This window comes from Carlito syrichta, unplaced genomic scaffold, assembly GCF_000164805.1.
Source record: "Carlito syrichta isolate Samal-C Ts95f unplaced genomic scaffold, Tarsius_syrichta-2.0.1 Scaffold314837, whole genome shotgun sequence".
Classification (NCBI taxonomy): Eukaryota; Metazoa; Chordata; class Mammalia; order Primates; family Tarsiidae; genus Carlito; species Carlito syrichta.
In genome coordinates, this window is record NW_007258933.1 from 792186 (window position 1) to 806778 (window position 14593).

General features: G+C 44.3%; 1 protein-coding gene across 1 annotated transcript in view; it reads right to left on the reverse strand.

Annotated features, from left to right (window-relative positions):
• The window catches only part of TENM4 (teneurin transmembrane protein 4), a 231963-nt gene that overhangs the window by 16109 nt on the left and 201261 nt on the right, over positions 1 to 14593 (reverse strand). The window contains exons 20-21 of the mRNA XM_008072062.1: positions 7865 to 8037; positions 900 to 1135 (exon numbers count right to left, since the gene is read on the reverse strand). Coding sequence (XP_008070253.1) covers positions 900 to 1135; positions 7865 to 8037 — 409 coding nt within the window. The remainder of the gene's footprint in view (positions 1 to 899; positions 1136 to 7864; positions 8038 to 14593) is intronic.

Here is a 14593-nt window from a genome sequence, read left to right on the forward strand (position 1 = left end):
AAAAAAAAAAAAAAAAAAAATGAACGTTCTTTGCTGAAGGGCAGGGGACTTGAAAGTTCTAGTTGTGTTGCTATGAAGAAGCTTCTATGGTTTTCAGAATGTCAGGAGCATCAGCTCAGCAAATATCTCCTGAGAACCTGTGGCCTGCAAGGTGCTGTGCTGATAGCCAGGGCTAGTTCATTGGCTTTCACCCTGCTCGTCACCTTTCTTTCTCAAGCTGGAGGGAGAGAAGCTGGGCAAGCAGGTAGGGGCAGAGGCCACATGCTATGGAAATGTGGGATGTCATGCAGAGGAGGAGCTGGTTCAAAGCATCCACTCTAAATGCCAGGTCACAAGACCAACCCTCTGGCAGTAATATTGAGATCATTTTGCTCACTTAGAAAGGGAAACTACCTGGAAAGTGAGGCTCAGGTGCTAAATGGCTAAATGAAATTTTGAGACATATGAGCAACAGTAACAGCAATAATGGTAATAATAATAGCAACAACAACGAGTGGCTATTCCTGACTACTTAAGATGTGTCAACCTCTGTATAAGACACTATATATATTACTTCTAATCCTTGCAGCAAACTGTGTTGTTGGTTTTACCTTCCCCATTTTATGAATAATGAAATTGAGGCTCTAAGATTACTGATTTGCCCAAAGTCACTCAGGAAATAATGTAAGCTGGAAATTCAGCTCAGGCCCGTCTAACACCAAAGCCAGTGTTCTTTCCACAGGTAGTAGTGGAGAAGCGATATAAGAGCCTCTTAGTACACGTGGTTCTCTGCTTTAGTTCACCCTTTGCAGATGAGGAAACTGAGGTCCAAGGGAGAGTCTCAAGGACAGAGCCAGTTCTCTAGAGCCCCCTTCCTTCTTTCCTCGCAGGATGCCGCCGCCTCCAGAGGACTTGCTCACCCGCAGCCGGCGCCCAAAGACCGTGACCTGGCCCCGAGCCTGCTCCTTGCGTTGCCGCCACTCCACCAGGTTGAGGCCATTGTCGATGGGCAGTGTGACGTTCCTCTTGCCCACGGTGGGGTTGACAGTGCCTGCCAGCAAGTGGGGCTCGGTCTGCAGTGCCACCTCCATGCCGTTAGCCAGCAGCAGCCGCAGGGAGCCGTCGGCCCCAATGTAGTAGCTGTTCCGGACTTGGTCTGGGGGAAAAGGACAGACACACACTGCTTAGAAGGATCGAGGGTGGAGGGAGGTGTGTAGAGCACAGGCAGTGGGAGGTTTTTAAGGTTTTTTTTTTTTCTAAGTATGGAGGCAAAACATTATCACTGAAGAAAACTAGGAAAATATATGGAGATCACCCATCATCTCAGTACCCAAAGAAAACCATTGTAAATATTTTGTATGTTTGTAGATTTTAGGATATTTCCAAATGCCTTTATAGTTGAAAATAGTTGCCTATAGAGTTTTTCACTGATTGTTATATCATGTTACTCAAGATTTTTTTTTTTTTTTTTTTTTTGAGTTGGAGTCTCACTCTGTTGCCCAGACTGGAGTGCAGTGGCCGCTCCCGGCCACCGCAGCCTCGGCCTGCTGGGCTCCGGTGATCCTTCCACCTCAGCCTTCCAAGTAGCCAGAATTACAGGCATGCGCCACCACGCCCGGCTGATTTTTTTATTTATTGTAGAGATGAGGTCTCACTGCCCAGGCGGGTCTTGGACCCGCAGGCTCAGGCAATTCACTCACCTCAGCCTCCCAAAGGCGCGGGATTACAGGCTGAGCCACCGAGCTCGGCTACTCAAGATTTTTCATCAACAGTTTTCTTAGTGACTGTATAGTATTCCACTGTATAGAAATACTATAATTTATTTTATCATGTCTCAAAGAGTTATTCAGTTTATTTTCAGTTTTTCACAATTATAAGTAACACTGCAAAGACAGTTTAAACATTAGGCTAAGTGAAATAAGTCAGATAAAGAGGTCACATATGTATGAATTCATTTGTATGAAATGTCCACAATAGGCAAATCCACGAAGACAGAAAGTAACTCAGTGGTTTCCAGAGAATGGGGGGCAAAAGAGAAAGAAGAATGACTGTTATTGGGGATGGGATTTCATTTAGGGTGATAGAAAAGTTCTAGGATTAGGTGTTGGTGATGACTGTACAACTTTGTAAACACATGAGCTACGTACACTCAAAAAGAGTAGATTTGATGGTGGGTCAATTATGACTAAATTTAAAAATATTTTTTGATATATCAATGTCTTCATTTTAGGTATTTTAATCAAAACAGGTTCCTAAAAGTAGGATCACTAGGGCAAAGGATTGAACATTTTAAGGCTCTTGATAGACACCAGGGTAAAATGTTCTTTAATAATTCTGATGCTTAAGTCACTGGCAGAATGCCAAACACATATATACATTTTAAGTCATTATTGAACAATAACTTAGACATATATAAATTTTAAATTTGATGAAAACATTTTAATTAGATCTTTGGCTAAAAGAAAGTTATGGAGAAAAAAGTAAATAAATTTCAGCTGTAAGATGCACACTCAGGACATTTTTTTCAAACGTGAAAACAGTATCTCTGGGTTTGCTTGGCAGTCTCCTGTCCCTTGCTGTTCCTTGGACATTCCCTCTGTCTGAACTCTCTCTTTAGTAAATGCTAGCTTAAGTCTCTCCTCCAAGGTTCTGCTCAAATGTCATCCCTTCCCAAGCTTTTTCCTGTGTTTCTCTGGTCAGAACGAATACCTCCCTTTCCTACACATGCTTCAGCCCCACCGGCGGTCATGCAGCTGGGAGGTGTATAGCTCATCACTGTTAATGAACAAACTCTCTAGTATTTGAGTGCCTGCTGTGAGAGGCACTATGGCACCGAGCTCACAGGCCACAGAGGTGCAGGCCACCTGGGCCCAAGTTCCAGCTTTGCCACTGTCTTGCTGTAAGACCTTGGCCAAATTCTTAACCTGTCACATCTTTGTGGCTTCATCAGTACATTGGGACAATAACTGTACTCTTGGCCTCACAGGATGCTCTGAGGACTGAGTGAGATCATGAATGTGAAGAGCCGAGAACTGTGCTTGGCATCTGATGTTATGTAAATGTTAGCTGTCACTGGTTTTATGTGCCTGGCACTGTGCCAGTCACTGTCACGTGTGTCTCTGGTTATTTATCTCTGCCACCCCATTACACACACACACACACACACACACACACACACACACACATCATGGTGAAATTTAGATTAGCAGTTAAGAGAGTGGGCTCTAGAGCCTGTTTGTCTGGGTCCAAGTGCCTGGATAGGTATATGACTTGGGGCAAGCTACTTAGCCTCTCATTGCCTTCATTCAGAAAACAGACATATGAATAATACCTATCTCATAGGCTTATGAGATACTACGTGAGGTACTTTATAAGGTACCACTTCATTAGGACTTTGAATGTAAAATTTGAAAATATACTTTGAGGTTAATAAGTGCTTCAAAAATGTTAGCTATTATTATTCTTATGGTTACCCGTGCTCAGTAAATATTTTGCTGGATTGAACCAGATATGTTCTAGGCTATGTCAAGCAACAAAAATGCAGTTTTCCTGGGAAACCCTTACTGAATCTCTTCTGCTAGAATGGCATCAAATAGGTGCCCCCTCTTTCACTCCCTCCCTGATCCATCTTTCTCTCTTACACACAAAATTCTAAAATCTGGCCAGGCACAGTGGTTCATGCCTGTAATCCCAGCATTTTTGGAAACCGAGGAGAAAGGATTGCCTAAGCCTAGGAGTTTGAGACCAACCTGGGCAACATGGTGAGACCTCGTCTCTACAATAAGTAAAAAAATTAGCCGGGCATGGTGGTCCCAGCTACTTGGCAGGCTGAGGTGGAAGGATCATCTGAGCCTACCAGGTCGATGCTGTGGTGGCCGTGAGGATGCCACTGCACTCCAGCCTGAGGAACAGAGTGAGACTCCCACTCACAAATAAAAGTTCTAAAATCTGCTTCCAACTTGCTATGCATTATTCACTGACAATCTAAATTTTACCTCCTTAGAACAGTGAAAAAGGCTGTGTCAATGTCTTTTAAAGCTGCTCCTTGCTGAGTCTATATATGTCTATTAATGGAGACTTTGGGGAACATAGCATGTGGAGACCCCATCTCAGATGAGCCCCATTTAATGTGGGCTGTGACCTCCCAAAGCCGCTATTCATTAGTAGCTACTTCTTATTACTTCCCATAGTTTGGACATGAGATGCGACCGAAAGGGCTTCTCACAAACCTCTACTGAGGTCACGGCGAAACTGAGCATCTGATCCTGGTACATGAGAAGGAAAGAGAGCTTGGCAGAGGTACCAAAGAGGAAAAACAGGTACCATATTTCCTGGATTCCAAGACATGCTTTTTCTTTTCACATTTTAATGTTTCTGAAATTGGAATGTGTCCACAGATGCCTTTTGAGCAGTGTGACTTTTTTTTTTCTTCTGCCTGAAAAGTTGTTATTAAATTGATGGTACATTTTAAAACTGAGGAATGTAACATTTTTGAATTTTAAAAAGTTGCCCAATATAAGAAAGCCTGCATCAAGCTTTGAGAAAAATACTAAAAGCTAGTTTAGCAGTGTGGAATGGATGGATGGGACAATTCTTAATCACAGGAAAGAAAACAGGCCTGAAGGATAAGACGTCTGAGTAATTGGTGGTCCTGCAGTCCTTGGTCAGGTAGAATCCTGGTACCTTCTCTTGGCAATAACAAAGGCAAAGCATAAATACCTGGTGTTTGTCTCAACCCAGCTATAATATTATGAATATATATTCAAAGAGGGCCCCTCCAAAAAAACCAGAATTATTTTTTGGAAGGTGGGTCCCTTGTGGTACAGGCTTCCCTCACTAGTTAGATAAGTGTTCTAGGAATCCATAGGCATCAGCATACCAGCTAGCATTGTTGTGAGAGGCTGCATTTGGCCTTGGTGAATTTTTTTTGAACATTTTTCAATGCATCTGCCCATTTCATGATGTGTGATTTACGAGTGCACCTGTCCACGTCATGCTGAGTGTTCTGCCCACACCTCACTGAGTATTCGGTAGTTTCGGACCAAAAATGGCATGACTGCCCTGTGCCCCACCCTCCCTATTCATCTGATCTCACCTCTAATGACTTTTGTCTTGTTTCCCTGGATGAAAAAGTCCTCAAAGGGAAACATTTTGCTGATGTGAAAAGGGTGAAACCAACAATGGCAGAAGCACTAAAAGATATCAAAATAGATGAGTTCAAAAACTGTTTTGAGCAGTGGAAAAAGCATCTCCTAGGTGTATTGCATCAAATGGAGAATACTTTGACGGTGACTGAAGTTTAAACATGTAAGAATAAGTACACAATTTTTTCTAAATAAATTCCTGTTTTTTTAAAGTCCCTCCTCATATATTGGTTTTGTCTATAGTTGCTGGCTCATAACTCCCATAGTCCTTGTTACAGTCTTTTGTTATAGTGTTGGGGTGATTTAGGTCCTAGAAGCAGACCTCAGGAAACAGAATTTCTCTCTCTGACCTTCACTTGTCCTTCTTTCCAAGGCAGGACTCTAATCTGACTGTGGATCATAAGACCCTCATTTCAGAGGGGATCCTGTCCTGTGTCCTGGAGGAAGAAATGTACAGAGAGGTCAAGAATAATCTGAAAAGACAGGCCTTGCTGAGTTTAGATGATACCCTTTTTGTCCAATTACATCTCAACATGGTTGTCTACGTTTCAATCACGCCATCCAATGAAGTCTCAATAAAAGGTCCATGAGGACAGGGTTTGGGGAGATGAGCACGTGGAGGTTCCTGGTGGGTGATAAATCTGAGGAGGGCATGGAAGCTCTGCACTCTTTCCCCCATATCTTGTCCTATGTATCTCTTCATCTATAGCCTTTGTCATATTCTTTATAATAAACCAGTAAATGGAAGTGTTTCCCTGACTTCTGTGACCTGCTCCAGCAAGTTAATCAAACCAAAGAGGAAGCTGTAGGAAACCCAACTTGAAACTGTTCAGTCAGAAGCTCCAGAGGCATGGACTTGTGACTGGTGTCTGAATGGGGGTGGGGTTGTAGCCCTCAACCTGTGGGATCTGATGCTATCTTTAAGTAGATAGTGTCAAAATTGAATTGGAGGACACCCAGTTGGTGTCTGCTGCAGAACTGATTGCTCGCTTGGTATGTGGGGAGAGACTCTCCCCCTGTCCCCCACCAATATTTGGTCACAGAAGTCTCTTATGTTGATAATTGTGGTGTGGGAGCAGAGGAAACACCGAGTTTTCCCAAAATACCACTGTTAAAGGTGCTTGGTGGGGAAGAGAAATTTGGTTTCTCTTTCTTTGGGAAACTATTATTCTTTGAGATCTTTGAAAGGCAGAGGGCTACATTTGGGAATAAAAGTGGTTGTAAGAATAAACATTTATTTTCTTATGGAAGGTTAAACTGCTTCCTAATGATTATCTAATTAATCTGACAAGTACTTACTGAGCAATGCTATATGCGTGGCCTATGCTACAGACTTTATATATATTGTTTAAAGAGGAACCCTGAGGAACGTCTGAGGAACCTGAGCAATCCAGATGTTATAATTCAGCCCCATTCCCAGACTCAGAAACCAGGAGTGAGACAATTCTTAATCACAGGGAAGAAAACATGCCTGAAGGATAAGATGTCTGAGTAATTGGTGGTCCTGCAGTCCTTGGTCAGGCAGAATCCTGGTATCTTCTCTTGGCAATAACCAAGGCGGAGCATAAATACCTAGGTATGTCTCAACCCACCTATAATATTATGAATATATATTCAAGGAGGACCCCCTCCAAAAAAATTAGAATTATTTTTTGGAAGGTGGGCCCCTTGTAGTACAGGCTTCCCCTGCTAGTTAGTCAAGTGTTCTAGGAGGCATCAGTGTACCAGCTAGCATTGTTGTGACAGGCTGCATTTGGCTTTGGTGAAATTTTTTTTGAAGATTTTTCAATGCATGTGCCCTTTTCATGATATGTGATTTATGAGTGCACCATGTCATGCTGAGTGACTCCACCCAGTTCACACAAGTGGGGACTGCTACAGCAGGCATAGAGGTCTGGGCTGCCTACCCAGAACCCCTGCTCTTTTCACTGCCCCACTACGTTCAACATGGCTTCAGCTTGCTTTCTTTTCCTGGAGAAGAAAACCAAGGGCCACGGTTGGTGATGTGGTGGCCAAGTCAGAACTAGAGCTTGGGCTGCTGACTCTCAGCCCAAGATTCTTTCTACTGGTTTTGTCAAAGCTTTTGGGAGTACAAAGAATCATCCAGAGGGCGAGAAAAAAGTCAGGCAAGGCTTTCCCTGGCAATGGCTTCTTTCTTTTCAAGCTTACTAAATTCAACAAAGCTGAAGCCCCACCCTGGGTTACCACATCCCATGAAAACAACTGAAAGCTAGATTTCATCATTGTGAAGTACCTAAAGTTAAAAGACCATCCCATAACAAGATGATTTCATGGATGCAGAGAAAAAGGGTCTCTGCTAGCAGAGGCACCAACCTCCTCACCTGGGCTTCAGGAAGGCCTTCTCCATCCCCAAGTCCCTTTCATAATTAGGTGTAATTATTTTCGTTCTTTGTCCACACCTGCACCAGTGTGTCATTAGAATGGCAAAATAGCCAGGTCACCTGGATTAGCAGCTAATGGATGCTCTACCCTTTGTTCTGATGATAATAGGACTTGACAATGAAATGTTATTCTGAAGCTTCTGGAAGAGAATTTACTGGACTCAGGCTGGACTCAGGCTGGTATGTTTTTCAAATCAGGTGGTAATACAGGGAGAAACTGGTTGTAATGCTTTTCTGTTCTTGGGCAGCTCCGGCAACAGATTGTTCTTTGTGTCATCCTCTTCCAAAGGGTCATCCTACTCCTCTGCCTCATATTCCCCAGGCCCGCACCAGGCTTACCTTGCAGCAATGTGTAGAAGGCACCTGAGGCAGACAGGTTGGTGGTTATGGTGACATCATCCTTGCTGGAGGTCTCTACCTGGACATGCACCGAACTGTCTGTATCGCTTCGGAAACTGCTCACCTGGCCAGTAGGGAAGGTCACATTTGTCAGGCGGCCAAAGCTGTCATACCTGGAAACCAAGGGGTGGCACTGAGTAACAGTAACAGATTGGTGCTAGGGCTGGAACTTGGCACGTGTTACCTCATGCCATGGTTGTGTATGTCTACACTCCGGTGTCTCCCACATCTCCTTGCACAGGACTTGGCACTTGGATTCAGGATATGCGTTCTCCTGCTGATGTCCAATTGCAGCAAAGTGCCTGACCTATCTGAGTCTTCCTTTCCTTATCCAAACAGTAGAGATGCCACCGCTGCCTACTGCCAGGAGTACATGAGGACCATGGGCAAGTGCTCTGTAGTTGTAACTAGAGTTCACTTGTGAGGGGGTGAGATGAGTGTGGCCGTGATGAGATGGCCACAGAATCTTAGAACTGGGGGACTCCCCAGAAGAGATGCCATCAAACTTGATGCTTGAGTACTTTCTGCAAAATCCCCAGGAACTGATTTTACATATTTTTCCTGAAAAATACTAGAAATAGGAACCATTTTCCAGGGGCTTCCTAGGAAGATACAGATCCTGGGAAAAGGGGACTCTAAGGGCAAACCAGGACTCAGGCTAGATAAATGGTGTTTTGCAACTTTCCATCTAGATTTCACATCTGGAACTAAGCATCTAAGTGTCTGCAATTCAGAACCCACAGCATTGCTCTGGTATTTCTAAAGCATCATAATTGAATTTTAATTCTCTTTACTATTCTCCTGATAATAACAAAAGAAATACCTCCAATGTGCTAGGCTTGATGCTAGTTGCTTCTCATACATTCTTTGACTTAATTCTCATTTAATACGTTTTTTTCATTTAATTCTCATTTAATCCTATTCTAAAAGGCATGTATTATCTCCTTTTTTGGAGGATCAGAAATTGAAGCTCAGAAAAGTGAAGTGAAGTCAAGACCTCAAAACCAGTAAGTGTGGTAGAACTAAAATTCAAACTCAGATATTTCTGCTTCCAAACCGACACCTATGCTCTGTCTTCCAAGAACTTTTCTGTACCATCCATTTGCAAGCATCCATTACAAGTGTTCCTACCTGGAGCAGATGTGGCTGGGAGATGGCAAAAGTGGGCTATTACCATTTTAATTATTGTTTTTTAGTTGGGGGAGGCTCAAGTGCAAAAAGACTGGCTTAGGCAAGCCTTTTTGCACTTGTGTGTGAATGGGGAAACAGTTCTTCACCTACATGTCAATATTTCTGACTTTTACTCATGTGCAAGGTTGCAGCATGGATTCAGCCTGACCTGTTTCCTCTGTGTACTTTGGGTTTCCCTTCTGTTTTTTTCCCCCCTTGCTTCTTCTTTTTTTTCTTCTACTTCTGGGGTAAAGCTAGACTTTGGATCCCTGTGAGGGTTTTAACAATGGTGAAATGAAAGGTCAGGGCCAGGTGTGGTGGTTCGTGCCTATAATCCCAGCACTTTGGGAGGCTGAGACAGGAGGATCACTTGAGGCCAGGAGATCAAGATTAGCCTGGGCAACATGGTGAGATCCCACCTCTACAAAATTAAGAAAAATTATCTTGGTGTGGTGGTGTACCTTAGTAGTCCTAGCTATTTGGGAGGCTGAGGCAGGAGGATCTCTTGAGCTCAGGGGTTCCAGGCTGCAGTGAGCTATGATTGTGTCACTGTACTCCCGCCTGGGTGACAGAGTGAGACACTTGATACTTTTTTTGGAGTCAGGGTCTTACTCTATTGCCCAGGCTGGAGTGCAGAGGGACTGTTATGGCTCATTGCAGCCTTGACCTCCTGGGCTCAAGCAATCCTTCTGCCTAAGCTTCTTGCTGGGACTAGAGGCACATGCTACCATGCCTGGCTAATTTTTTTGATTTTTTTTGTACAGATGAGGTCTTGCTATGTTACCCAAGCTGGCCTTGAATTCCTATTCCTGGGCTCAAGCAATCCTCCCACTTTGACCTCCCAAAGTGCTGGGATTACAGGTGTGAGTCACTGTGCCCAGCCTGACACTGTCTCTTGAAAAAAAAAGGCCAGGCTCGGTAGCTCAGCCTGTAATCCCAGCGCTTTGAGAGGCCAAGGTGAGTGGATTGCCTGAACCTGCGGGTTTGAGACCTGCTCGGGCAACTTGACGAGACCTCATCTCTACAATAAATCAAAAATTAGCCAGTTGTGGTAGTGCGTGCCTGTAATTCTGGCTACTTGGAAGGCTGAGGTGGAAGGATCGTCGGAGCCCAGCGGGTCAAGGCTGCGGTGGCCAGGATCATGCCACTGCACTCCAGTCTGGGCAACGGAGTGAGACTCCAACTAAAAAAAAAAAAAAGAGACAGTTCAGCTCCATCCAGGCTCTTTCTGTGATCCCTTCAGTTGAGCCTGGCTTCTTGCTGGGACTCCCAGGACCCCAGCTTTTATGGTTTCAGGTGAGACTTGGGGGATGTGACTAGCAGGCCTTGGATGGGCAATTTTCTGCACAAGGTCAGATTTGGGTGGTACACTACAGATTCTGCCATTGGCCAGCTGTTTCCATACCTGTGCCTGGCAGAGATCACAGCACTGTTTACACTGAATGTAACAGTCCCTGGCACACGCTGCCACAGAGAAGGTGTTGGTAAAGGTCTTTTGAATGAATCACCCCAGTCCTAGGCCTAAGAGTAATTATGGGGTAAGAGCCACGGGCCTTTGGGAAAGTTGAACCTCTCTATGGCTGGGGCCTGAGGAAGGAAAGCGGAAGCCCCTTCCAGGATGGCAGTCTCTACTATACTATCTGGGCAGAGTCTGGCAGGGCAAGGCTGTAGGGCTGGATCAGGGGCTTGCTACAGGCAGCTGAGGAGCTTTGAAAACCTACTTCCTGATAGTTTCTCCTTTTCCTTCCTTAGTACTGAGTCAGGTTCTTCCAGGAAGAGGTCAGTCTGGCCTAGGGTAGACTAAACCTGGACTGGGTGGTCAAAGGGGTGGAGTCCCTCAGAGCTGAGTGAGGGAGTAGTCCCAAGAGATAATTGCTAGGAAGTAGGGCGAGTCTTGGGGCAGAATTACAAGTGACTTAAATTTTTGTTTATTTATATTTTGTATTTCCATGATTTTCTGTAATATACATGGATTATTTTCATAATCAGAAAAGCTTCACTGCAGAAGCTCATGAGCATGGCTGCCTTGGGGAAGTGGACACTTTAAATTACTGGCATCCATAGGAGAGTCTCACTTTATAGGGCAAGCTGCCAATAGCAATTTCTAGGCCTTTTCAGCAAAGTACTACCAGGGCACCTCAAGCTTCTGAGCTAAAATCAACAACCCAGAAACTGGTTTTTTTTTTTTTTAGTTGGAGTCTCACTCGGTCGCCCAGACTGGAGTGCAGTGGCCACTCCCGGCCACTGCAGCCTCGCCTGCTGGCCTCCAGCGATCCTTCCGCCTCAGCCTTCCAAGTAGCCGGAATTACAGGCATGCGCTACCACGCCTGGCTGATTTTTTGATTTTATTGTAGAGATGAGGTCTCGCCTGTCCAGGCGGGTCTCGAACCCGCAGGCTCAGGCAATCCACTCACCTCAGCCTCCCAAAGGCGCGGGATTACAGGCTGAGCCACCGAGCCCAGCTGCAGAAACTGGTTTTACACTGGCCATCTTAACTGTTCTGTGGTCCGTGATGACACTGAGTCCTTCCTGTCAGATCCTGAGTCATCTTTTAAATCTGCAGGAAGATCCATTTCAGTCCAGCAGTTTCATGGGATGGAGATGCTGTTCTACTCTGATTCCTGGAGCACCTATACACACTATTTATTAAAATGAGACTATTCACTCAGATGATCTAATTTCCCAAGCTACATAAAAAAGGTTTCTATCATGACAAGCAAGGCACTTAAAAAAAGCACTTTTGGAGTCTCACAGATAAGATTATTAATTAGGGGCCAGGGTCTCTTCAACACCACCTTTCACAAGGCCTTGCTCAACTGCTATCTGATGAAGCCCTCCCTGGTCTCTCTCTTCCCTTTCCTCATGATACCCTGTGCACATCTCTGTCCTAGGATGCCTCCCTTATATTGTAACACTCATGTACACATTGTCCCCTTCTTTGAACTGTGAGAGCATGGGGTCAAAACAGGTCTGTGAAGTCAGATTGCTGGTCTGGGAATCTGGATTCACACCACCTGGATTCTGCCACCGCCAGCAGTGAGGCCGTGGAGGACTGGCTCTCACTTGTCTCTGCTTCACCAGCTTTGGGACTGGCATAGAGAAGGCAGGCAGGGAATGCTGGCTGAGCAGATAGATGAATGCAGGATTGGATGCGTGAGGCCTTTTTCCTGCTCTATGAGAGAGAAGACACCATGATTCAGTCACACACTACCTCCTACAGGACTTGGCAGAAGCTGGACACATGGTAGGTGCGTGATAAACATCTGCTGAATGCAAATATGGAAACAACTCTCACTAAGTGATACTTTGGCAATCTCCCTCGGTATCTCCCCAGAGTTTTAGTCTTGAAGACAGAAAGAGGCTTTGTATAAAGGCAGACAATTGTAATTATTATTGAAGGTAGCCTGTAATGCATAATTAAATTGAGCCCAAAGAAGATACAATGAAAAAGCTCCATGCCTTCAAGATCTGGTTTTCATTTTATATGAGATGGTCAAAAATAGTAATTTCAACTCCTCACATTTTCCATTAGAAGGACTGAATGTCTTAATTAAATGAACATCAAATAGAACAACCAATTTATAAAATTTTCTTGTCTCCTATTCATTCATTTCAGTGTCTTCCAGAGCTTGAGAAGTGCCACTGGATCTCTCTGCTGCTTGATCAGTACCTGTGATTATCCCATCAGAACACTGCTCCTACCAGCTCTGTATGGGAAGAACTGCAGCTGCCCATCCTCTGGCCCCTGAGCAACTCTGCCCTGTGGGCCACCTCTGCGGAACCTTCTGTTCCATCACAGATCTGCTAAGAGCCACCCCCAAAAGGTGCAGGACTTGGAAAGGGCAGTTGCCTGTACTCTCTGGACTCCAAGTGGCTGCCTCAAGCCCCAATCCCATGACTGGGTGGCTTCTGGACAATGGCTTAGTTACATGTTACATAAGCTTTTTCACTTAGTTACATAGCTTTCACTATGGAACTCACAAAGTACTGACACATTTTCTTTTTTTCTAACCAAAAGGAATTAAAGGAATGGTTGGTATGGAAAGACCTTTGGAGCCAGGAGATCTAGTCCTTGAATCCTGGGTCTTTACTTGCCAGCAATGGGACCTTGGAGGATGGTCACTCGGTTTGGCATTCATCCTAACCACAAACCCCACCATAAATGATATTTTAGGCAGCTTATATAACACCTCAGTTAGCTTCTGCTTGCCCTGCAATAAATGAAGATAATAATACCTGTCTCACAGGGCCACTGTGAAGACCAAAAGAGGTAACGATTTAAAAAGAAATGCAACTCATCTTTGACAAAGCCTCCACCACCTATCACTGGGGAGAGGAGAACCTATTCAGTAAATGGTGCTGGGAAAACTGGCTGACCACATGCAGAAGATTGAAACAGGACCCCTATCTATTCCCATACACAAAAATTAACTCCAAATGGATCAGAGACCTAAATGTAAAACCTCAAACCATAAGAGCCTTAGAAAATGAAGGACATAACCTCATGGAAATTGGAACTGGCATCCAATTCCTGAACAAAGCTCGAAACCCACAGGCCATAAAGGATAAGATAGACAAGTGGGACCTCATTAAACTGACAAGCTTCTGCAAAGCCAAAGAAACCATCAAGAGAGCAGGGAGACAGCCTACAGACTGGGAAAAATATTTGCCAATTCCAGGTCTGACAAAGGCTTAACATCTTGGATCTACAAGGAACTCAAACGTGCTGGGAAAAAAAAAAAAAAAACAACAAGCAACCCCATTATAAAATGGGCAAAAGATATGAACAGCCACTTCACAAAGGAAGACATCCGAGCAGCCAACAGACACATGAAGAAATGTTCAATCTCACTAATCATCAGGGAGATGCAAATCAAAACCACAGAGATACTACCTAACTCCAGTCAGAATAGCAATTATCAATAGCTCAGAAAATAATAGTTATTGGAGAGGATGTGGTGAAAAGGGAACACTCCTACACTGTTGGTGGGAGTGTAAACTAGTGCAACCTCTGTGGAAAGCAGTGTGGCAATTCCTAAAAGCTCTAAACATCAACCTCCCATATGACCCTGCAATCCCCCTACTGGGAATATACCCCGAAGAACTCAAATCACTCTATAAAAAAGATAACTGTACATGAATGTTTATCGCAGCATTGTTCACAATAGTAAGAACCTGGAACCAACCACACTGTCCATCAAGAGGACTGGATTAAAAAAATGTGGTACATATACACGATGGAATACTATGCAGCCATAAAAAAGTACAAAATCATGAATTTCACAGCAACCTGGATGGAGCTATAGTCTATAATACTGAGTGACCTCTCACAGAAACAAAGATCTGAGTATCACTTATTCTCATTCATATAGTGGACCTAGATCATCCAACGCACTACCATAAGAAAATGACTGACAGTGGTGGGAAACTATGGGGGGGGGATGGGACTAATGGTAGTAACATCTGTTGGGGACGGGGAGACACCTGTTATCAACAAGG